Raw genomic sequence first — 27,094 nt, 5'->3', positions numbered from 1 at the left:
AAACAGTCTACCCTGAGTAATTGAATCAGATGAAATTCACCACAGAATGTGGTCCCTTCAGACCCATATGATTCAGAAGTTTTTGAGAATACTACACAGCTAGCATCCACTGTAGAATTGTCATATGATATCTGCCTAAAGGAGCCATGAATATGGAGGAGGCCATAAGACCTAGGAGGCGTAATACCAGTGGAGCCTGAAGTCCGGGATGATTTATTACCTGGAGAGCCACGGATCTGATTGATCTGACTCATGATGGGGGAAGTTTTGTTGTCTGATGTATTGTGTCTAAATGGCAACGTATCAATTCAATTAATTAAGAAGGAAGCAGCTTGATATTGTTGTTGTTTACAGAAATACCCAAATGCATTGTCAGCTGTAACAGGAATGACTGATGTGACAGAAGTAAATCTCTGGAGGTAGCAGTTAGACACCAATGATCTAGATATGGGAATACCTGGATCCCTTGTACCCTGAGATAGGCTGTTACAGATGCCATTATCTTGGTGAATACACAGGGTAGCTGTGGTGAGTCTGAACATCACTGCTCTGAATTGATAATGACTGACTTCTATCCAAAAATGGAGGAATCCCTGGATTACCTTTGGATCTTGATACAATAGTAGGTGTCCTGGAGCTCAATAGAGCACATGATCAACAGACCACGATGCTTTGCCAGAGATGGCCTGCACCTGTCACACTTGGGATTCTGGATACTGGCTAAGGCTCTTGCCACCCTTATAGTGCCTTTTTTAGGCAAGGTTCAAATGACAAATTCACCACCATAACAGGAACAAGCAAGCAAAATCTGAGGGTAATTATACTCAACGCTAGAAGTCTAAACCTCAAAATGCATTCACTCGAGGCACTCCTTAAAATGGAGAACATCGACATCTGTGCAGTGACAGAGACCTGGTTCAAGGCTCCAGAGAGCACCCCTGCATTACCAGGCTTCAATTCATACCACACCTTTCGGCCACCTAACCTGGACTAAAACACTAAAGGCGGAGGCGTGTCCATATTCATTAAGGATATCCACGCCTCCAGGCTAGTTGCTCAGCAATCAGAGATTATCCAAGTGCAACTAACTCTGGGCAAGACCGCAATCCAAACAGTAACTTGCTACAGATCTCTGCCATAAACAAACTCTACAACAGAAGAAAGAAACTGTTGCAAAAAAGAGTAAAATCCCAGGATTGGAGGAACGCCCTGGTCAGCCTCAGTAAGAAGCTGAGATCCCTCATAAAATCCTCCAAAGCTAGTTACGAAAACAAAATCATCACTGATTCTAAAGACAACCACAAAGCATTCTATAGCTATGTCAAGAATCTCAATGGCAACACTCAGATCTGCTCTGAGTTACAGCACAATGGCACTAAATATACAGAACCAACTGATATTGCCAACATCCTGGCAGATAGGTTCAATGCTAACTTTGCCCCCCCTCTCACCCCCTAAAAGGCCCATCTCTATACCAGAAGAATGCAAAGTTCCTGTAATCACGGCTGTACAGGTAAAAAACAAACTCTCCAAAGCCAAGAACGCAGCATCCATGGGACCTGAAAACAAACCAGGCTGCGTTCTACAAGAACTACAGAATGAACTGGCACCCCACCTAAGCACCATGTTCAATCATAGTCTCACCTCAGGCTTTGTGCCAACTGAATGGCGCACAGGGACAGTTATCCCACTCCACAAAGGGGGAGCCAACACGGACCCCGGGAACTACCACTCCATTAGCCTAACGAGCCTGGTCTGCAAGGCCACGGAACGTATCATCATGGAACTTATAAACAAAGACATTGGTAATCTCCAAACTCTGGACCCCACCCATTACGGGTTTGTAAAAGGCAGATCATGTCTCCTAAACCTGATAGACTTCTTTGAAGCAGTGACCAAAGCCGTAGACGAGGGTAAGGTTGTTCACACAGCCTGTCTAGATCTCGACAAGGCATTTGACACCATCCCCCACTCTGGAATTATAGATAAACTCACTAAACTAGGTATAAATCCCTATGTCACAAGATGGGTTGCCAACTGGCTTACTGACAAAACTCACACTGTGAAAGTAGCTTACTCCAAATCCGACTTCAGACCAGTGACAAGTGGAGCACCACAGGGTTCAGTCCTGGGTCCTCTCCTGTTTGGTATCTACTTTTCTGAAGTACAGGCTAACACAGAAAGTCTTTGGCTAATGAAATTCTCAGATGACTGCAAACTACGAGCGAAACTCCTAACGATGTGGACAGCCTACAAAAGGGCCTCACTGAGACAGATGCCTGGTGTCAAAGCCATGGCCTCAAGCTCAATGCCAAAAAGTGCTTTGTCATCCCCTTTGGTAAAAATTCTGTACCCATGAGCTACCACATAGGTGGTAGTCTACTTAACACCCAAAGTGTGATAAGAGACCTTGGGACACAGGTGGACAGTAGTCTCTCCTTTGATAATCACATCATCACAGTAGTACGGAAATCCTTCTATGTGGCACACCTCATCACAAAAGGTTTCTCATCCAGGAAAAAAGAGGTCATTGTTCCACTCTACTCTTCACTCATTAGACCCATTATAGAGTAACCTTAGTTTTGCAGACCACTTCTGCCTCATGGGCAATGTCCCATGGAATTGCTTCTTCCTCTGGAAGACCTGTCCCCAGAAGTGCCCTGGTGAAAACCTTGAGATTTTTTTACCACATTTTCTTCCTCCTCTTTGATTCCTGGAGAAGAATCTCTGAGGAGTTTAAAAAACGATTTCAGTGGCAGAAAAGCTCTTATTGTCCTGCTCATTCCTGTTAAGCATATCCTAGGTATTTGGTCTAAATAAAGTGGAGCCATAATAGGTGACATTTATGAAGGACATCTTAAAACTTTCCAAAAAGTTCAGAGGGACATCCAGGCATGACATTGCATAGTAATACCTGTACTGGCTACTCAGGCTGTGCCATCTGCTGCATCAGACAGCAGTCTCATGGCAACATTCGATGATGACTGTAGGGTAGACAACTGGGTATACACAGTTTTTTTGGATAAATGATAACTTACCCACCAGGGAATTTGTGAGTTCTTCAATCAAATCACTCTGGAAACATGTCAGGTGAGCCATGCAGTTCGGCACATGAAGGGAAAAAGTGCCACTAGAGTAGAGTGGAACAATGACCTCTTTTTTCCTGACAACCTACATGATGAATGAGATGAACAACAGTGGATCCTGCACAGGTAACCTTAAGTTTAAGTAATTCCTGTGGGTGCAGCTGTCAATTTGAGGCAACTGTTCCTATTTGGAAGGTAAAACTTACTTTTCTGTGTGTCTGTTCTAAGTTAACATAGGATGTGTATTCTAGAAATGCATTTAGTTTTTTTGTCTGAGGGTCTTGAAAAAGTGTGACACAGGTTCAAATGAGGATAAGAAACAACTGTATAAAGGATCAACCTACTAAACGTTAGTATGGTCATGTAAGACAAACACTGGAAATATACATTCAAAAAACTATCAATTATAATAGGTGGGAACAATAGCTTTTTCTCATAATAGCTATGTTATACGTTTTCATGGAATGCAAAAGGTCCTACAGGTATAGACAAAACAGACCTGAAAGGCGAAGTAGCGCAGTGGTTAAGGTGTATGCCTTTCAACCACAAGGTGCAAGGTTTGATTCTCACCATTGGACACAGCATTGCAGTTTGTAGATGTATATTTTCTCCCCATACTTTGGAACAAAATTCCTAACTACATTAGGCAGAGCTCCTCACTAACACTCTTCAAGAGAAGCCTTGACGAGTAGATGGGTAACAGAAAATACACCCTTGGGATCACTTCACTGGCTCTGCTTGACAGAGGCTCAGTTAATTAACCAATGGGGCGGCGAAAGCCGGCACACTCTGGCTAAGGCTTATAAATGCCCTCGGGCAGACAGCCTAGTACCTACCTATGAACTTAGAAATAGTATTGATTTATATTAAGAAATGCACAGTGCAAACAGCAATGCTGCAGGAGACACATTTGGGAAGAAATGAACATATGAATTTGACAAATAGGCCCCCAAGTCTGAAGATTTGGAAACATATATGGGCAGTGACCTAACTTTTGACCAACATGTGTCTACTGTTGTAAGAAAGTTGCTCTATATTGCACAACTTATAAGTAAAGGGATAATGTCTAGATCTAGGGATGTCATTGTGTCCCTTTACACAGCCCTCATTAAGCTGTCATCGAATATAATACCCCCTTTAGCATGTATCTGTCCAGATACATGCAACAACTGAAAAGTCCACAGAGACACCTTATAAAAAAGATACATGGCCTAAACAACACATCCTACATGGCTCAACTGAAACCCCTGTCAATATACTCTGTATCCTATAGTTTGCTAAGAGGTGACTTGTGTCTGGCATATAAGGCATTCATCGACCCATTACTAATGGATTTACTGCACATCAGCAAATCAAATGGCGTCAGAAATACTCAGTCTAGGTATCAAAACCTCTTCTGCAACACCAACAGAATAGTTTAGAGGGGCAGGTATCTCTCGCAGATGATACCACTGCTGTGGAACAGACTTCACAGCCACATAAAACAAAGTTCATCCCTGTTCATCTATGGATGTGGAAAAAAATTACCCGAGGGCTGCCCCCTGTATGACTAATAGACAGAGACAGCACATAAATGCTTTATCCCATGCACTGGTCCCCTCAAATTATCTGTGGTATAATCCCAGTTATTCTCATTGGGGGTAATACATAACTACTGACCAAGGGATGGGTAAGGCCAATCTATAACCAAGTGGGATAAGTTATTTCAAGCACAAAAAGGGAAAATGGCTGAGGGTGTAGGTTCTGGAAAATCCTTCTGTAGCAACTCTTAGTATTTTCTAAGGGACTAAGAAACCTCATTCCAAGAGAGTTAGCTATTTTTTACTTGAGTCCTACCATACAGTAAGCTGATTATCCAGCATTCACGTAAGTATTAAATCCGAGCACTCTAAGTTTTGACAAGATCCAGGTAGGTTGCATGCACTGCTAATCCCAAGTCTACATCAGCTGTGACTTCTTTGAAGAAGGTGACCAGATTTAACATGTATGACTTACCTTTAAAAACCCAGGAACGGTAACTTGCCAACATACTTATAAATTAGTTATACAAGTATCTGCAAATAACATTGTGGATGATATTAATATGGCTGATAGGTCTGCAGTTTCTGGGCTTAACAGTTTATCCACTCTTGTGGTGGGAACTACTGTGGCCTCTTGCCATATTTTAGGGACACAGTAGTGAGATCTGTTGTTCAGCAAAATGCTCAGTTGATCTCTGAGGTTGTTTAGTACAAAAGAAAAGACAACCAGCACTATCTAGTCTCATTAACTGGTACATTTAACCCTAAGGGTATCACATCTTGGTCTTTGGAGAGGTATGCAGGTGTTGAGATCTAGACAAAGTAGTGAGGATACTGCATATACTGGCTGATGAATATGTGAGCTGAATATACTTGCAAAGATGCTGATGATCCAATAGGATTCAGATCCTACTCTGATAATGGCTGATACAGATGGTGGTGGTTGGGGTGGTGGGGCAGTTCAGGAGTTAATCATGTTATAAAATCTACAGATAAAGACTAATCCACCCGTAATGAAAAAAACATGTAATCTATATCTCATCTACATGAAAAGAATTAAGCATGAGGAGGGGTCAGTCACAGGAACCCAAGTAACAGAATGGCTATACATACACAGTAGGAGCACCCACAAACACTTGGCTATAAACTACCACCAAAAACACAATAGGAAGAAGAGTTAACAGCTATAAACTATTACTTATGAAGATAAGCTTCCCACTCTGTCACTTTTTTTAATTTAAGAGCAGAAAAACACAAACAAGCTATTTCAATGTTCAACAACTGTAAAGTAACAGGGTCAGTGCCAGTGCAATTTCTAAATCTGCATCGGTAGTGACTCCTTTGTTTTGGAAGATCTCTCCATTTAAGCTGGGGCAACCATGGAAACTGTATTCATAATTTCTGGAGTGTGTGGGGGATGCAGTTTAATTTTCCACCCTTCTGTGTTTCAGGCATTAATTTTTTTTCTGTGTTTTTGGTTCCCCGTAATTATAATGTTCCGGGTTCCTTAGCAGAACCACCAAAACATCATTCTTCCATTTCTTATACCACTGTTCAACTTATGCCATATAAGTGTGGTGTGGAAAATAATTTTCCTCTGAAGCAGCTTTCTGCATACCATTAAAACGACAAGTTCAAAGCAAACTATAACAGCCATCATTGTATGTCGTTTGGAAAAAAAATCCAAGTGTTTCCCAAAGCAACTGGGGCTTCATTTACTTAACATGCAGTCAATAAAATAATGTACATCTGTTAACCCTTTTTGCTCCACCAACTTAAAAAAATTCTAGTATGAAAATTCATTTAAGCAGTCTTGATTAGAGAAAGATTGTTAAAAAAAAACTATTTTGTTTCCTGACTAAAGATCAGATTTTAAGTCACCTTAACTTAAAAATAATCTACATATTAATATATGCACATTACACCTGTGCTCAGTGCACTGTTCTTCTTGTCAGCAAGTGTACAGTATGAATTTTATGTTAAAAATCAGAAGATCACATGCTATATATATATATATATATATATATATATATATATATATATATATATATGAAAACAAGATCAGAAAAAATACTAAAGAAAGAAAACGAGAAAGTAAAGAAAGCAAGATCAGGAAATGAGAAGATAAAAAAACTCCTGAAAACACCAAGGGGGCTGAAGAATTTAGCAAGGGAAAACAGTAACTATAATATTTATTTCCAAATATGGTATGTCAAAAGATCTCTTAGTGACAGTTCCCACTGTCAAATGTTATTTTAAGTTCTGATAAATAATACTGATCCTTACAACATTGTCTTCCATTGCTGCATTTGCTAAAAATCTGTAAATTTTCAATCTAAATGCTCATATTAGTAATAGATCACTGTAAGCTTTTCCCACCACTAAAATATGAGTGGGGTGAGGGGCTGGGTGCCAAAAATAACCTCTTCCCTATGGCTGTTCATCTGCTCTTCACATTTCCTCATAGATCGTTTTAACATTTTCCCTGGTTTCTCACTTGCTTTCTTCTCTTTGCTCCTTGTGTTAAATGCTACAACTGCAAAAGCATTGGATTACAATGCCCGCTTGCAACCATAGATGTTCTGACAGTACAGGACTTTATGCAGAACAGCCATGCTAGCTTATACCTGAAACACAGTCTACAACAACAAGTGCACCATCAGTGACTCGGAGAGCGGCTGTCACTTCAGATGAGAAGTCTACATGTCCAGGAGAATCAATAAGGTTAATCAGAAAACCAGATCCATCTTTGCACTGCTTGATGAAAGCCAGATCATTTTCAGATAGTTCGTAGAAAAGGGAGATGGCACTGCAAAAGAAAAACAGCTCAATTAGAAGAAACATTCTAAGTGCACATCTGCCAATATAATTTAGCACAAACTACAGCAGTCTCAGATTCAGGGAAGTTTTCTGTGCTACTGCTGCTTCCTTTCACAATGCACATCACTTCAAACACCCCACATAAACAGGATGTGCCTGGTACGTTTACCTACAATTGTTGTAATCCTGTGCCAGAAAACCACTGACTGTAAATCAATACTTGCTAATTTCTAATGTATGCTGCTGTTAAGAAAACACCTCTAGGAGAAAACAAAAACACTGACATGCAGGAAACAAAAACTAACTCATGTGCTGCAGGTTAACTTTCAATAGTTAAAAGATTAAAAATCTGCTTTCATTGCTATTTGTTTAGTGCTTCACTCCCTAAAATTGTCTTTCCAGCAATGTCAAGCAAGCTGTCCTTAGGGAAACCATTTAAGACATCTGAAACAACACAGCAGATGGTGCAGCAGCACAGGGTGGCCAGCATGACCTCTCGGAAAACTGAATACGCACCACCAATAACAATGCTTCCAGACTATCAGGAAAGTCAATATAACAGAGTCCAAATGTATTCTATGATACACCAGATTCCTTCAGAATATTCATTTATTCTCCACTATCCATGTTTACAAGTTTAAAGTCACAGGAGAGCAACTGTCTATCCAGACAATCAATATGCACAAGGCTGAAAAATTAACCTGGACTGGATGCACACATGCACATTTACTGTTAACTTGAAGGATCACTGATTAATCTATGACAAGTCTCTGGATGTGGGAGGCAAATGAAGCACCTGTCCAAAACATTCATGGACACAAGAAGAACATGCATACTCTTCACTAAAGACACCCCAACTAGGAAACAAACTGGAGAACAAAGCACTGTGAGGTGGCAGTATGAACTGCTTTGTGGCCATCCAAAAATAGCTACCCCAAATTTCACAGATTAAGCACATACTTTTTTAGGACTTGCAAATCCTCTTTTAGGAAGCTAGAAAGTCAGATTCTATTGCCAGCAACCAGAATTTAGATGCTAGTCTAGGATAGGTTGCAGATCAATTAAATGTAAGCATCTTGGTAAACACCCCAAAAGATTAGTTTAGTCTAAATATGCCATTCCAAGAACTACTCTACTTCCTTATTTAAGATTCAACAACAACAAAAAGAAAGAACTTAGAAGGTGATTTTTTTCAGTTATGACCAAAGAAAGTGCAAGCTTAAACTAAAATTAAATACAAGAGCACTGGCAACAGTGAACAGCATACATATATACAAACAGCACATACATTCACATGACAGAGAAGCATTACTGTAATACCAAAACTAAAAAAGCACTGCTAAAAAGCATCTTGTCATGATGTACTGTTAAAACAGTTGACATATACAGTCAGTAAAATGAAACACCTTAAAGTTGGCTTTAAACATGTACTTATGTATCAAGCACTTCTGAGAAGAGCTCAAGGCTGCTCATTCTACATTTTAGGAACACATACTGACAAGGTCTTTATAAGTATTCTAATGAGTACTGAGACAAGACCATAATGACAAGTTGCTGGAACAACTGTGCAAATTATTTGCGACTATTTTACTATTTAGTAAGAGACCCATTGTGGAACAGTGTTTTAAGCGCAACATCTTACAGAACATACCTCTACCTGGAAATGTAGCATACATCTGCTCTGTGCATTATACACAGCATGAATACTCTATCTGTCCCACCAATGTGCAAAAAAAAAAAAGAGGATGCCCATAACACTAATAAAAATATACTCTCATTATATGTGAGCTTTCATTGTACTTACGTAGACTTAATAGTGATGCATCTTTCCTGTTCATCTTTGCGTGTGTCTGTAAATCTTGTTTCTCCTGCTCTAGCTGAAGCTATTATACCAGCTTTACATACTAATGAGTCTGTTAATGTTGATTTGCCATGGTCAACATGTGCGATCACAGACATATTTCTAATGTTGGACTTCTTGTCCATGATCGCACGTATCTGGTCTACTGTAAAGTTCACCTGGAAGGAAAAAATATAGAAATTATTACTGTGGGTGTAAATGTATCTAAAAATACAAAGAATGAACTATGATGCTACTGCTCCTTTCCCTCTTAGAAGTTACATCCATGAACTGCCCAAATACACATCTGACATTTGCAAGCAACTTAAACTTTATAGATGTCTGGCTGTTGTAAATCACTTTTGTAAAGAAGGCAGGTAAGCAGTCTACTATGGCAAAGAAGTGAGCAACAGTTAAAGACAGTCTTATCCCTGGATTAGTATTAAACAACCATTTGCGATGCATGCATCTAATCATTTTTATACCCTTCAGCTACCTTCACCTAGGCGACATTTGCTTAGGAAGTTTGCTTAGACACTGTGAACAAGCTCTACACTGGGGACACTATGGCAGCAAGATGTTGTCGACTAGGTTTTGAAAGAAGCCACAGTTAAGTAAAAAACGTCATCGTTTTACAAATCTCGTTAAGTGGTGGGAGACCTCAGAGGTATGACAAATCCAAATGAAGGCAAAAGAAGCTACATACAATTGAAGTAGACCTCAAGACAACTAAAGGTCTTTTGGCTAAGACAAAGTGGCCCTCAGCAGCTAACACTGCACATCTGGATGCATGGGGTACAATACATAAAACAATTTCTACAGCCACAACTAGATAAATGTCCACTGGAAAAGAAACTTTGTTTTAATCTGTTAAATAACAGGATGTAAGCTGGCTAGCTGGCAGGGCTGTGACATACGACAAGAAAAACAATTCTTATAACATTACATATTTAGTTGCAAACCACCTATCCAAAGTAAATTAAAATTTGTTTCAAATTAACAAGATGGACAACAACAGTATGTTACCTTTTAGAATAGTATGTAGCAGATAATCTGACCCTGGAGAGGAGATGCTCACATACACATGACATGCAATTATGAACACCTAGCTTAGGAAGAAGCTTCATTAGTTTGACAGTATAGCCCCTGGATAAAGTGTCTAATTCTAGGCCATAATAGTCCATAAAGAACTCACAAAACTTTCTCATTTTGTCAAATTATGTTCTCCTTAAGTAACCAATCCATACAAGAGAGGAATCACGTTGTTGGGTGATCAGATGCTCCCAAACAGCTGGGGATTTTCAGCAACACAATCTACTTTCTCTGACCATTTGAGGTGGGTTTCATTTCAATGAAAAATATTTTTGGAGATCATTCCAAAAAATTAAACTATGCTATCAGGCAAACTACTACAAAAGACATACTTTTCAAATAGTAAAAGGAAAACGGTGTTTTGCTGCAGTAATTAAATTTTTATTTCATTCAGCAAGCTCCTTGCCAACCCACACCTCTGAACCTCCGAATATTCCAACTCACAAGATTGCATAACAGTGGGTATAAAGAGAAACTCTTTTGATAGGTTACTGAATAGTAGGGGAAAAGGTGTCAGACTGGCAATTGTTTTTCTCAATGAAATAAATTTCAACTTATTTTTAATAGGGTAAGTCCCCTGGACACACATCCATTTCAGATGTAACCCGGGAATATAGGAAGCAGCCAGTTAACAACTGATAACCTTAATCCTATGTACTGTCTGCCAGAGAAGAAAAATTTAATTCAAATGAATGCATCTCTTTTTCATACACATACATTATAAGAATATAAAACAAACAATATTAACATTTTTCATATTCATATATTATACATTACATATGTTTTCATTTTAACAAATTATTCACTCCACCATCACACAAATTGCTTGATTCCTGTGTTCCCTTTAACCTCCCTCTTTCACTGAACTTTTTTTTGAGTGTGTTCTTCCCATAAATTATATTTCTATGTAATCTGCTCCTTTTTTCTAAACATCCCACCTCTATTTCGTTTATCTGCCTTACAATATTCAGTACTTAATTACAATTGGTTTAGATTGATTTTCATTTTCTAGTGAATTGCTTTTTGGGCAGCCAATAGCATTACACTTAGTAAAGCCTTACTATGTATAGGTAATTCAAATATTGTGTTCCAGCTCAAAAAAAATAATTTCCTCAGTTACAGCCATTTGCTCCTTCAACATCTGACAAAATACTTTACAGGAATTTTTTTAACCTTCCAACTCATTACAATCACAAAAACATGCTCCTAGTTACCTCTTTCTTTCCCATTCCATGGCCGGCATTTGCTATTTACTTGAGGAAAAATTCTTGAAGTTTGCTATGGGTATAAATATAGCTATGCAAAGACTTCCAAGCAAAAAACCCTAAACCTTTTGGACTTTGTTATATGCGTAAGAGCCATACAGATATCCTCACATTCTTCTTCTTTTGGCTTTTCCCAGTTAGGGGTCACCACAGCGGAACTCCGGTCAGCTAATGATTGGCAGTAGATTTTTACGGTGCCGAGGTGCCAGCCTGAACGCCCAACTTTCAATGAAGGCACGCCCATTCACACGTCTTTTGAATGCCACTTGACCGCGGGGAGGACATGCAGACTCCACACAGAAGATGCTCCAGCCGAGAATCGAACGGGAGAACCTCTTGCTGTGAGGTGAGAACGCTACAGCTGCACCACCGCGCCTTTGTATATTGCCTTTCCAGGCTCTCTTTCCAATCTTTTCTAACCTTTTTTGACTGAGTCTTATAGTTAACACGCAATATGTTATATACAGTACTGATTATCCCTTTTCTAAAGAAGCTTCTGTTCTAGATGCAACTAAAAACTCTACCAGAGCTGGTCTTTCATTTAGCACTCCCGTATCAGTTTCTCTTTACCTATACTCAGATATTAATCCATGGTAGGGAAGGCAGTGTTTAACCTGCTGTCCAAATTTCTGCTTGGCCTCATCCCGCTCTAAGCTTTCTGTCTAGTTTTTTTGCTCTCAATATTTTGACATCTTTTCCGATTTTCTCTATTAATAAATATCATCTGCAAATAAAGCTAACTTTTCTTGATTACCATACCAGTTATATCCCTGAATTTGTGGGTCCCTTATTTTTTTTTTTTGTTACCTGCTTTATATTTAGAGCCAATTACAAAGGAGAAAGAAGACACACATCTCATCTCTTCCTAGTTAGCTGTTAACTGTTGAGCCTCATCTTCTTCTGTCCTTGGCATAATAAAGTCTTATTTCCATCAAAGTTTTTTTTTCTGGATGCCTATAAGGTTGTTGCTGTTGTGTCTTTCGGCTTTTTCCCGGTTAGGGGTCACCAGAGCAGAAGTCCGGTCCGCTAATGATTGGCAGTAGATTTTTACGTGCCGAGTTGCCAGCTCTGACGCACAACCTTCAACGAAGGAACGCCCATTCACGCATGACTCCACAAAGAAGACGATCTAACTGAGAATTGAACAGGACAACGTCTTACTGTGAGGCGACAACGCTACCACAGCACCACCACCGCAGTTGGATGCCTATAAGGTGACCATTCTAAATATCTATCTTTCCCTAGTTATTGTCATGACTTTCCTAAGTTTGGCAATAACCCTTTCTACTTTCTGTTACCTAAGCTGGTATGCTTAAAATATTTGTGCTGTGGAGGCTGTTATAAAAAAATAGATGCTTGAGGGTGTGGCCAAGATGGTGAGCAGTTAACAGCACTGTTTTTAGCTCTGCTTCATTTTTACATCTCTGATAGGACTTTTATTAAAACACTGACATAGAACATTTGAAACTTGTTGGATTTATAGTTGAACATCTGCTGAAAGACTTACTATAAAAAATAAGTATGTTTGAGGAATTCTAGGGGGGGTGGCCAAGATGGGCACTGACTAGCAGCAGTTTCTTCTAGCTCTGCCAGTTTTTTATATTTCTGACAGAATTTACATTTCAAAACAATCTAACTGGAACTTTTTTATTATTTTTCGACTTTTATTAATCTACTTGAAGATTGTTTTTAAAAATTATATACCTTCCTTGATTTTTTCCTGTCAAAATCTTCAGACAAATATCTACAGCTTCTCTGGATGAAAGATGAGCCATACTAAGAACAATTCTTCAGACTCTTATATGAAGAAGGAACTTTTAGCTCTGTCAACAACCCTGTAAGAGATGTCACTAAAACTGATAAAATGGATACAAAAATTGATGTTTTTGAACAGAAATGTTCAAAACAGATGGATTTAATCCACAATGAACTACAATTTCAGAAATCTCAGATCTCGGACATAGAACAATCTCTCAGTTATGTGGATGGGAGACTTTATGAAGGAGAGAACAATATTGAATTTCTCTTGAAAGAGAACACTATTTTACAAAATAAATTAGATGACAGAAAACAGGTCACTGAGGAATAATATACAGATCTTTGTTTATTTATTTTACATTTGTTGACAGGGATAGTCCGACTGGATGCATGTCCATTTTCAGCGGAGGCCCGGGGAGAAAAGCTCCAAGGGTAAGCAGATACAGCATTACATAATACCAGCATTACATATTACAAACAGACTATTTACAGAGATTACATAAGTAAGCAAGTTAAACAAGTTCCACAGGTTACAGTTAGCACAAGTCAGGATTAAATTAAATTACACAGTAAACTGGTTAACAGATTTTTACACATTCTAGAGAGAGTTAGCCAGGCTTGATACATTGACATAGCCAGTTAAGTGACAAATGTTGTTTGAGTCTAGTTTTAAATTGACCTAAGGTGGAAAGTAAGGTAATATCAGCTGGAAGAGAGTTCCAGGATCTACTTACAGAGTTTGCAAAGAGAGAATCACCGGCTATGCTATTAATTTTGCGAGTCTTAATTAGTAGTTTGTTAGAGGATCGAAGCGGTCTAGGATTGTTATAGGGGGTGATAATATTTTTAAGTGCAGGAGTATTGTCCGGATTATAGAGGATTTTATGGGCCATAATCAGTTGGTTATACTGGATTAGGCTGGGTAGTTCAAGCCAACCAAGCTGATTTAGATTGATGCAATGATGTGTCCTAAAAGGCAGCCCAGTGGCAAACCTGGCAATGTGGTTGTAGCAAATTGAGAGTTTGTTAAGGACAGTCTTGTTGAAATTCGAGTAGAGGGATGCATACAGAAGGGTTGAAAGAAGGTAAGAGCGAGCTATGGCAATTTTAGCTGGAGGGGTTAGGAAGGCTTTTATTCTGTAAAGTGACCCTAGTTTTTATTGATGGTTTTGATAGTTTGGTTAACATGTAGGTCAAATTTGAGATTATTGTCTATGATGACACCTAATAGTTTTGTAGATGGGTCAGGGGAGATTATTGTGCCATCATTTGATTTTATGGTAAAGGTGAAAGCGGTAGACCTAAGTGTTGGTGAAAATAACAGCATTTTAGTTTTTTTGGGATTTAGGATCAGACGATGTTCAGAAAGCCAGTTTTCTATTGTATTAAAGGTGGTCTGGGTAGCTGACCATAACTCTACTGGAGATGTGGCTGAGCAAATCAGAGTAGAGTCATCAGCATATTGGCTACAGCTGACTTTTGGGATGACAGTATAAAGGTTGTTAATGAAGATGGAGAACAGCAAGGGCCCTAGTATAGAGCCTTGTGGTACTCCGAGGGTGTTAGGTAGAAGGTTAGAGAGTTTGTTCTGCCAGAGGACAGCCTGCTATCGACCATTCAGGTAGGACTGAAACCATTGGAGGGCTCCAGTATCTAGACAGAATGTTTGCAGGGTGTGGAATAAAAGTTGGTGATCAACCATATCGAATGCCTTGGAAAGATCCAAAAAGAGGGCTGAGGATATATAATTATTGTTGCGATTATGGTTTATGGTGTTAGTAAAGGCTAGGAGGGCTGAAGTAGTGCTGTGATGAGGATGGAAGCCATGCTGAGTGTCTGCCATAAGGCGATTTTGGATTAGGTGGTGCATGAGTTGTCTATGAATACATTTTTCCATAGTCTTTGCAAGTGCAGAGAGTATAGCTATTGGCCTATAATTGGAGAATTCATTAGAGCTGCCTCCTTTGTGAAGTGGGATTACATAGGATATTTTCCAAATGGTGGGAATTTTAGCTTCTACTATGGTTCGATTGATTAGTATTGAGACAGGGTAAGCAATAGCATCAGCTGATTTTTGTAGGTACTCGGCAGGGAGTTGATCAGCAGAAAGTGTAGTGGGTTTTAATTTTTTGATCAAGGTACGGATAAGTGAAGTGGCGAATGGTTGGAAGCTGAATGCAAGTAGGTTTCTAGGGGTGCTACTTTCAGGACCAGGGGAGCTAGGAGGTAGTTGGCTAGCTAGGGCTTGAATTGTCTCAGTAAAGAATTGGTTAAAACTATCAGAAACATCTTCAGGGGTTTTATCAATAGTAGTAGCAGGGATTGGGGTTGTAGTTTGTCCAGGATGTAGTAGATTATTTAAACCTGCCCAAAACTTATGAGGGTTACTTTGATTTACTGTCTGTAAATTATAGTAGTATTGTTTTTTTGTCTTGTAAAATTGATTTTTTGGTTTCGTTCCTGGATTGCCTGTATTTAATGTGATCTTGAGGGTCTTTAGAAGAACGCCATAAAGCCCATGCTTTGTTTATCAAACAACATAGAAGGAAACAATATGGTGAGTTTCTTAACTACTTGGCTACCAACTATTTTAAATCTTCCTGAAGCCCTTTCTTATGGAATTGAAAGGGCACACAGATCCATTGCTTCATCTCCAAACAAAAACACTCCTAGATCTGTGATTGAAAAATTTATATCAACTCAAGATAAAGAACTAGTGCTGAAGACTGCGTGGTCCAAGTCCCCTATTAAAATAAATGATAACACTGCCCGTTTTGACAATGATTATTCCTCTGCAGTTATTTCCAAAAGAAAACTCTTTCAACCACTCATTAAGGAACTTAAAAAGAATCAAATAAAAGTGCACCTTTTATTTTCTGCTAGACTGAAACTATTTCTCATTGATGGATCTAAAACTTTTGAAGACCTTGATTCTGCTGCCTCTTTTATTAAAACAAACAAACTGATAGACAAAATAGATGAAATGGAGTGGACAAGCCCTTCACTGAAAAAAATTGCAGAAAATGGATCTTGGAAAACTTCGGAGAAGAAGAAAAGGCTGAAGGACAAATGACTATTTATTGTTTCATTGACATCCAGTTATTTGCATTATTTCCCTCACAGTTCTTATGTTTTTTTTTATATATATATTAGTTGGCAACTGAAATTTATCATCTAAAAAAACAAAAACAAAGTAAGTTACTATATTTATTTTGAGTGGAATAGTAAGAAATGTTTGTTCAAATATGAGGGGAATTAATGGTAAAACTTGCCTGATCGAGACTAGGTTAATCGTATGATTTACTATTGTTAGTTTGTTGCTACTTCTCAGCTAGCAGCGGGTGTCTGTGATGTATACTGTGCGCTATTAATTTAGTTTTTATTCTTTAATTGTATATTTTTACTTTATTTTCTTTTCATTGTTTACATTATTGTATGGATGATCGCAAAGCTTTCAGGATGAGAACGCTTAGTATTACAGGTTGAGTGTAGTGTGCATTTGTGACTTCACTGCTGTTGCATTTTTTTCCCTCACTATGAGTTATTTATAGGATATAATCTGTGTTTTTGACATCTGTGAAGTTCCCGCTGATGACAAAAGCTTCACATTCAGTTTAGATTGCAGTCTCAAGCCCTTTTACTATGAAGATTCCTCATCTTATGTGATCGCAAAACCGCAAGTCTGAGACAGGAAGCATGCTGATAGGAAGCTGTTGGAATGTTGAAACGCACATTGCGCTTCAAAACACAGTGAACTAATGGACTCTTCCTTGTCTTTCAGATGGAGCAAAGAAGGAAAACTAAGCTTAATGTAACAACATAAATGGTTTAAATACTTCATTATTGTAGATACCAATTATTTATTTCCTTTTTAGTTATAGAAGATTATAACATGATTATAACAAAAGCTTTTTGACAATCTTCACATTTCAGTTTATCGTCTATATTCTAAACTTAAATATTAATTGATGTTATATATTTTTGATCTCTAAGGTACTAAGGATGTTTTCTTTTTCAATTTTTAGTGACAAAAGGTTTTAGTAATGACAACAAATAGAACCATTGATCTCATAGCATGTTAGTTTTGAGTGTTGTAGTACAAGACATAATACTGATATAATTACAGGATGTACATAAAAAGAAGTTATGTACTCACCATAACGTTCCATCTGAATAGTTATACTTAATTTTTCTGCAACCTGTGGGTATACGGATCCGTATCGGATCCAAGCCGGCAACTTTTTTTCTAGCATCTGCTCCAAGCTCCGAGCTCCTCCCCTTACCCATAATGCCCTACCATCTCCTGTCCCCCTCAGATCGAGTTTGCTGCAACTAAAAACATAAGCAACTCAGCCCAATGAACCAAACCTGAAAAGAGAGGACAAGGTCCGGGGGACGGAGGGAGGGAATGTTGCAGAAAAATGAAGTATAACTACTCAGATGGAATGTTATAGTGAGTACATAAGTTCTTTACCTGAAGTAGTTAACTTCATTTTATCTGCAACCTGTGGGACAGAGTCCCCAGCTACTCCAATCCTCGGAGGCCCTTATGAAAGGATATTCCTGAGCACCGCAGAGCCAAAGGATGCTCTACCCCTAGAAATCAGATCTAATTTGTAATGGGAAATGAAGGTATGTGAATTGGCCAAGGTCGCTGCTGCACAAATGTCGTCCAAAGGCACCCTAGACCAAAAACCAGCAGAATTTGCCATGGACCTGGTAGAGTGAGCCTTAACAATACCTGGATGAGATAAACCTTTTGCTTTGTAGTCATGTGAAATACAAAGCGTGATCCATCTGGCCAAAGAAACTTTAGAAATAGCTTTTCCCATAAATGCTTTGGAAAAGGAAACAAACAATTGGTCAGTCTAGCGGAAAGACTTCATTCTATGAAGATAAAAATGAAGCTGTCTATGAACATCTAACAAATGGAGTTTGTCGTCACCTTTATTTTGGAAGTTAGGAAAGAAAACGGGCAGATTAATGGACTGGTTTATGTTTGCTTCAGATGCCACTTTGGGTAAGAAGGAAGGATTAGTATGGAGAGAGACCCTATCCTTGTAGAAGACCAAATACGGAGGCACGGCAGACAGAGCTTGAAGCTCAGAAACCCTCCTAGCAGATGTAATGGCGACTAGGAAAGCGGTCTTCCAGGACAAAAATTTCAAGTCCACCGAAGCTGCAGGTTCGAAAGGAGGAGCCACCAATGCCTGTAAAACAAAGGTAAGGTCCCAAGGAGGCACAGAATCCTTGACAGGTGGTCGTAACAGAAAAGTACCTTTAAGAAAAGCCTTACACAGCCTAGAGGAGGCTAAGGCAATGTTGTCTTCACCAACGTGAAAACTGGAAATGGCTGCCAATTGTACTTTCACTGTGGAGGAACTAGCTCCTCGATGAAAAATGCCAGACAGGAAATCCAACACTGCTGGAACTGGGGCTGTAAAAGGATCTAGTTTTCTCTGTGAGGCCCAAATGGAAAAGCGCTTCCATTTACTGCGATAAAGTTTCCTAGTGGAGTCTTTAAGAGAAGCCACCAGAATGGATTTTACCGGGGATGAAAGCCCGGGAGTCCTGGCAATTAACGGAACTGGAGCAACCAGGCTGTCAGCTTGAGGCTGCCCAGATTGGGTGGACGGGCCCCCGACGAATGGGAGATTAAATCCGGGGAAAGATTCTGAACCCATGGGGAGCTAAGAGATGAGACCAAAGGAATGGGAACCAAACCTGACAAGACCAGAATGGGACAATGAAGATCACTTTGCACCGCTGTCGACAAGCTTTCTGAAAAAAACTTCAGAATGAGTGGCAATGGTGGATAAGCATAAAGAAGCCCGGGGGGACTAAGCATGGACTAGAGCATCTCTGGGGACTTCCCCTGGTGAGGGAATCAGAGCGAAGAACTCACTGCACTTCGCGTTGGAAGGAGATGAGAACAGATCACAGCAAGGCTGACCTCATGCAAGGAAGATCTTCTCCGCTACTGACTGTTTCAGAGACCACTCGTACAGCATCAGAATGGCCCGACTCAATCTGTCCGCTAAAATGTTGGAGCACCCCGGGATGTGCATTGCTATCAGAAACCGACCGGTGGATATCGCCCATTCCCACACTCTCATGGCCTCGTGACATAGGGGGTAGGATCTGGTTCACCCCTGCTTGCTGATATACCAGACAACTGACATGTTGTCTGACTGCATTGCAATCAATCCGAGAGGGAGGACAGTGTGAAAGGCTTCCAATGCTAAAAGCACTGCCCTCATCTCTAGAACATTTATGCGCAACTTGATCTCTGACTGGGACCACATGCCTTGGACCGTCCTTCCCAAACAGTGTCCCCCCCACCCGAGTTGGGAGGCGTTCGTGGTCACTGTGGCTTTGACTGGAGATGATGCGTAGGGGCGTCCTTCTGATATCTCCAGTGAACTTAACCACTAAAGAAGAGACGTCCTGCAGAAGTGACTGATCTTGATCAGAAATTCCATGGGCAGGTCAAGCCAAGACCATTGAACAGCCAGAGTCCATTGAAGAATCTGCATGTGAAGGCACGCACAAGGGAGAATCGATATGGTGGCAGCCATGGAGCCCAGAGCCCGGAGAACCTTGCTCGCCTTTGGAGACTTGGAGTTCGCTACCTGAGCTATGTGGCACCTGAGGTATAAGATCCTGTCTGGAGTTAAGAATACCTTCATCTTCAAAGTGTCTAGCCGTGCCCCAATGAAGTCTAGAACTTATAATGGTTACAAATGGGATTTCTGAACATTGACTGTAATTCCCAGTAGATCTGCCAACCGAATGAAGTAATCTCGGTCCAGGTACAGGTGATGCTTGTTGGGCGCAGCGAAGAGCCAGACATCCGGGTATGGAAACACCTGAATACCCTGAAGCCTCAAGTGAGCCGCTACAACTGCCATTACCTTGGTGAACATCCTGGGGGCTGTGGTGAGACCAAAGGGAACGGCTCTGAACTGAAAATGACTGGCTCCCAGCTGGAAGCGCAGAAACCTCCTGGAGCTTCTGTGTATTTTGATGTGGTAGTAAGCATCCTGGAGGTCTAACGAGCACATCCAGTCGCACTCTCAGAGATAAGGTAGAATGGACTGTAGGGTGACCATCCAGAATTTCTGTTTGGCTACAGACAGGTTTAATGTTGACAGGTCTAGAATGGGCCTGAGGTCCCCTGTCTTTTTTGGCACCAAAAAGAACCTTGAGTAAATGCCTGATCCGGACTGATCGGGGGGGGGGGGACCTGTTCGATGGCTCGTTTGAGAAGCAGCTTTGAAACCTCTAGAGCTGCGGCCTCCCTGTGAGCAGGTGGAACATCCAGGAGGTGTTTTGGAATATTTGGCGGGGCAACAAATGGGATAGAGTAACCTCTGGATATAATCAGTAACACCCAGCGATCTGTCGTAATGGACTCCCATGCCGCTGGGTGTAAGGAAAATCTTCCCCAGACTGCCTCCAGAGTAGGACAGTCGGACAACCCCTCAGGGCTGCTGACCGGGTCTATCAGAAAAAGGTTCCCTAGACCCAAAATTCCTGGGACCCCCCTCTACCTCTGGGTCGGCGTCGATCCTGTCCCCCTCTGCCTCTGGGGGAATAGTTGTCCTGAGAATCCCAGAAAAACTGAGATTTTTGGAACCACATATTCTTCTGCCCTCTTTGATTCCTAGAGAAGGACCGCTGAGGGTTAGAGAAGCGGATCCCGATGGCAGACAAAGTCTTCCCGTCCTTTTCGCTCTGGACAAGTGTGTCATGTACTGTCTTCCCAAAAAGGGAAAAACCATTGTAGCGTGCATTGATAAACGACGCCTTAAAAGGGTCCGCGAACTGGCACAACCTGAGCCAGGCATGACGCCTCATGGCTATGCCTGTTCCAGCCACCCTAGCTGCTCCTTCCATGGCATGGAAAAGGAGTTGCATCGATGTGTTTGAGACTGACTTCAGAGTAGACATTTTCAATGAGAACAACTGTCTGTCCTGCAGCAATAAAGACTCTGGGGGTGACTCAGCGAATTCCGAAGGAAGGTCTCGCTGAAGCCGGATCACATGTGCCAAATAATTCAGCGCATGGACTCAAAAGGTCACTGAGGAAAAGACACACTTCCCAAACCTATCCATTGACCTGGACTCCTTGTCTGGAGGGTGGACCGAGGAACTCTCCTGTGCTAGTTCCTTCTTTGTGGCCGCTGCAACCAACATAGCATCAAGTGGGGCTCCTTTTGACCAAGGTTGTCTGTCGGAAGGGGAGATAAAATCTTGTCAGGGCATTTGCGGATGGGCTCTACGGTGTCAGGCTCCTTCCATGCCCGCATGATGGTGAGGTCCACCAAGGGGTCCGCTGGCGGGGACACCCAGGAAGTAGATGGGCCTGTGCCAATGGCCTCCAGGAACACTGATTCATCCTCAGAAGGTTTTGGGGCTGACCAACCTCCCCTCTGGCGGAGGATCTCCATAATTTCTCCGAAGGATACGTCTTCGGGAGGTGAACTGGGAGAACCTTCTCCTTCATCTAAGTCAGTGTCGTAGTGAGGGACTCAGGGGAGTCCAAATGCCTCCTTTTGCACTTGTGCTTACGGTGGACCTCTTCAGTGGGACTCTCAGAAGGAGATTCGTGAGCAGAAGGGGTTTCCTCAGAGAATTTAACTTGGGGATCCAGTGGCACGGGCTGTCCCTGAGACAGGATGAAGGGAGTCGTCGCCAAATCCAGGGCGGCCTGGGTGGTATCCGAGGGGATGGGCTGGGGTCTCAATCCCTCGGAAAGAACCCTCTCCACCACTTCGAAGGCCAAGGCAGAGTGGACCTCCTTAGCACCCAGTAAGGAAGACGCCCTTCCCAGATCCAAAGCTGGGACCAAAGCCAAAGCCAGGGTAGCCTGAGGTCCGAGGGAACGATTCAGATCCGAAAAGGTCAAAGCCGAAGAATACATTCCTTCGGGTCCGACTCCCTGTTCGCAACTCTGAGAGTCACTCGGATCTGAGGAACTCAAGGTAGCAGCCACAGTCGAGGTTGGAGGAACCATCAGCACCGAGCTACCAGCTCAGAAAATCCTTGAATCCAAGAGCCCCGAAGCATGGATCGGGGAAGGAGAGATGGGGGCAGAAAAAAGGCATGGAGGTCCCCCCTCCACAGGGAGACTACCATCTGTATTTGGGTCTGAATGAATCTCCGCATCATCCTGTGCATGTCTGATAAGCTCTGAGTCGACCTCGAAGAGGCCACCAACTTGGATCTGGCTGGTCTGCGCAATGGGGAGGAAGGCCTCAGGTCCGAATGTTCCAACGGCTCCGGTGAGAAACTAGGAGACCAGAGCCATGGAGAAACAGGCCTCATGGCATTAGAAGGGGGACTAAGAAAGAGCTCCCTGTCTGGGGATCTCTTGCGATGTCTGCCCTTTCTCTTCTCCCTATCCTCTCTGTGCCTTTCTTTATCTTTTTCTTTTTCCTTGTCAGCCACTCTGAATGTAGATTTGTCTTTAGCAGACCCACCACCAGAAGAAGAAGAGGAAGGTTGAGTCCCTGTCTGGGTGGGAGGTTGAATACTAGAGACCAAGGCCGAGGCAGATTCCAGCATGGCAGCAGGGAGAAGGCCTTTGGCTACTAACTTGGCCTTCCGTTTCCTAAGGGCCCTCGGATTGAACCCGGTGCAGATAGCACATTGAGTGGACAAATGTGCCACTCCCAAGCAAATCACACACAGAGTGTGACCATCAGCCGGGGAGAGCTTATGGCCACACTCTGTACATTTCTTGAAAACAGGCTTTGGCTGATCAGCCATAGTCCTGCACCCAAAAGTAAAAAAAACTACCTACCAGAAAAAACACACATAAACACAGGTAGGGGAAGGGCAGGCCTAACAACTTCTCTACTAAATTTGCAAGACTTTTTTTTTTTTTTTTTTAAACCGACGAACAAGCGATACACTAAACAAGGGGAGGGAAAAAATTCACTCAAACACACACTAGATACAAGTAATAATACCACTTACTATCCCTGAGCTCAGAGCAAAGGAGACCACGATGCAAACTACTGGCGTGGCAAACGAGATTTGAGGGAAGATAGGAGATGTAGGGCATTATGGGTAAGGGGAGGAGCTCGGAGCAGATGCTAGAAAAAAAGTTGCCGGCTCAGATCCGATACGGATCCGTATACCCACAGGTTGCAGATAAAATGAAGTTAACTACTTCAGATCGTCAGTTTATGCCTTAGTCTCTTTTGAAGTTTTATCTTTAGGATTCTGTGCAACTCTTATGTAGAATGGTGAATACAACTATCTCATTTACTATCAAACTGGTATTTCCCACTTTTTTTTTTTTTACATTCTTTGTAGGTAATTAAATAATGGTTTATAGTATCCCTAAGGTAAGAAGAGTTCATTCTGATTGAATGACTAGATTAAGCTTGCAGCTTTATGATACTTTACCATTTGAAGTTTACAGGTTTTAGTTTCATCTGATTTTGTAATGCAACATAGTAATATAATAGCCTTGTTCAATATTTTTGCCCTAATTGCTTATTATAACAAAAATTTATTACTGCAATTCATATAGTATTAGTTGATTCATTATTTAGATAACATCTATTTGAACTTGGATATTATTAGTGTACATACTTGTATTATACGTGTCACAGAACTGACATTTAAAATATGGATCTTTAGGAAATCTTGTTTTACGTTTACTGGGCTTATGTTATTCAATTAACATTATTTATGTTCCGGAATATGAAAAGTTGTAGCTTATGAATGATTTTTAAGTTTAAATTTCACACTTTATATTACTAGATAAGAATATATTCAATACTTACTTACTATGTTGAGTCTGAAGTTAATGCTATACTCACACATTCTGGCAGGGGAGATTTAACTGCTGATAGTGTTTGGGAGGTGGATTCAAACAGTATTCTGTTTGAACCAGGAGTCTTTCGAGCTCCATGAAGAGGGTAAGGGTGTATATAATTCGATTTTTTATATATAGTTACTAAAAGTTATCGCTTGGTGTCTGAAGCTTTTAAAAATCTGATTGACATATTAATCTCATATTATTTGGAACACAATTTTAATGATTTCTATATAATCACAGTAAGAATATATGAATACTTGAATACTTCCAGTCATTTTAAAGGGTATAATGCTAGTAATCTGACTTCTTATTACAAATGTTAACATTAAAATCTATCTCTATTAACATCAATGACTTAAATAATAGCTGTAAAAGAGGAAATCTATATAAATACCTAAACCTTTTCAATTCTAATTTTGTTCTTTTACAAGAAACACATTTATTGAAAGAGGATATAGACAGACTAATAAAATATATACTGTTTTATCTAGCTCTCATCATCATCATAAAAGAGAGGAGTTATTATATGGAACAATTCCCTTCCAATTACCAAAATATTGGATACATACAATGATGACAAAGGTATGTTGTGTGCTGTTACCATAGAAAGTAACAAAAAAGTATATACTATTCATTAATGTTTACTGGATTCATGGGATAGGTACTCGTACAGTCAAACAACAACTAGAACAGGTGGTTAAATTTTCCAAAGGGAATATTACATTCGGAGGGGACTTCAACTGTATAATAAATGAGAATGATTTTACTGCTTTTAGGAAGAGGATGATAACTTCACCACCTAAATACTTGACTTAATTTGCTGAATCATTTCATTTTAAAGATGTAAATGATTTTGCAGATTCAAATTCACTTTTTTATAAACATACTTTTCACCAAGACATGGCACATACTCTAGAATTGACAGAATATATATTTCAAACCAATTAGTTACTAATTTGAATAAAGTTAAAGTTCATTCATGTCCAATATCTGATCATAATGCAATAACGTTTGACCTCTTTCTACATTCTAGTTGTTATCTCCAAATACCTGCATATTTGACTAATTTATCTGATTTTAGAGATTTTGTTGTTTCAGAAGTTAAGAATTTTATTAAGCTAAATAACACTCAAGATACTTCAGTTGCCTATATATGGGATGCCCTAAAAGCATACTTATACGGGAGAATAATTAATTAGTACATCAGCAAAAGGAAGTCCTGGGACAAAGAATTAAAAATTCTTCAAGATTGACAAAGTTAATTTACAAAAACAGACAAGGCCAATAAAAGCGAATAAATTAATTCCCTAAATAATAAATATTTGGAAATATTAAATCATAAGACCAAGATTAGTCTAGAGAAATTTAAATATATAAACTTTTTCAATAATCCTAAGTCACTAAAAAAATTAGCAATCAAAACTAAGAGATTAAACAAATTGTACCATATTAAGGAGATTTACTCGAGTAACAAACAGAAGATGGTAACGGATTTGGGAGATACATCAAAGGAATTTAGAAACTACTTTAATAAAATCAACCGAACCCAAATATATTAGACTCAAAACAAGAGGTAAGTGCTTTTGTTAAGAAATATACTAAAAATAAACGAATTGATCAGCAAATTAAGGCATTAGATAAACCAATCTCACTAACAGAGATTAAAAATCAAATAAGTAAGTTGAAGCAAAATAAGGTCCCAGGTAATGACGGAATCATTCCAGAACTATATACATTATTTCCCAATGAATCACTTCTTATATTACATCAAGTTTTCTTAACAATGTCAGGAACTGTTTAATATTCCTCCTTCATGGAAATATACTCTCATCTCCCCTATTTTGAAAACAGATAAGGACCCCTCTAAATGTTCTTCATATAGACCAATTTCACTTTTAAACGTTGACTATAAACTTATGGCCATCTATACCAATAGGTTAAAAAAATTTCTTCCTGGGTTGGTTGATGAAGATCAGACAAGTTTTGTTGTAAACAGAAATACATTTGATAGTATATTGATTACACATCCAAATCTAATAAGAACCTGACCATAATAAGTTTGGACATATATTGTGCATTTGATTCGGTCAACTGGGATTATTTCTTACATTAGAGAAATATAATTTCTCTGAAAATTTTATTAATTTAATCTACCAACTATATAAAGGCAGTCATGCATATATTAAGATTGGCTCATATTTATCAGATAATATTCCAATATATAAAAGAACTAAACAGAGATGTCTTCTTTCTCCCTTAATATTTACTCTCTTAATGGAACATTTAGCTAACTACATAGGAATGAATCCAAACATTAAAGGTAAAGAACTGAATTCAGAAACAACTTCCAAATTACAACATTTTGCAGATGATGTACTTTTGACTGTTGAGGGAACAAATTCAACTTTACAAGCTACTTTTGATCTTATAAATTTTTTTCAAAAGAAGTCAGGTTTAGTTTTTAATGATGATAAAACGAACATACTCTCCATAACTTCAAATACTAATCTTTGGAATCAGAAATATACCAAATATTTAGCTAAATCAAAATGCTTAAAATACCTAGGTGTTATATTAACAGACAACATAGATGACATAATAAAAATAAATTATAGTGCTTGTATTTCGTCTATTAATAATTTGATAATTAAATGGAAGCATTTACTATTTTCAATGGATGAAAAGCTTTCAATTATTAAAATTATCATTTCACCAAAGATACTTTATGTTATTCAATCTACTTCACTAATGCCACCTAAAACACTAATCAAAGAATTTAACACATTGATTATGAAATTTTTATGGCAACCAAACAAACCTAGAATATCCCTTATACATCATATGAGAGATTGGTCCTTTGGAGATATAGGTCTACC

The 27,094-nt window shown here is 39.7% G+C and overlaps 1 protein-coding gene across 1 annotated transcript in view; it reads right to left on the bottom strand.

Annotated features, from left to right (window-relative positions):
- LOC122810421 (elongation factor 2) overlaps positions 1-27,094 on the bottom strand; it is an 825,928-nt gene that overhangs the window by 720,022 nt on the left and 78,812 nt on the right. The window contains exons 2-3 of the mRNA XM_044082035.1: positions 9,231-9,445; positions 7,234-7,415 (exon numbers count right to left, since the gene is read on the bottom strand). Of these exons, the coding sequence (XP_043937970.1) occupies positions 7,234-7,415; positions 9,231-9,445 (397 nt within the window). The remainder of the gene's footprint in view (positions 1-7,233; positions 7,416-9,230; positions 9,446-27,094) is intronic.

Source organism: Protopterus annectens, chromosome 1.part1, assembly GCF_019279795.1.
Source record: "Protopterus annectens isolate FY-2018-M chromosome 1.part1, PAN1.0, whole genome shotgun sequence".
NCBI lineage: Eukaryota > Metazoa > Chordata > Ceratodontiformes > Protopteridae > Protopterus > Protopterus annectens.
This window is presented reverse-complemented; position numbering and strand designations above follow the sequence as displayed.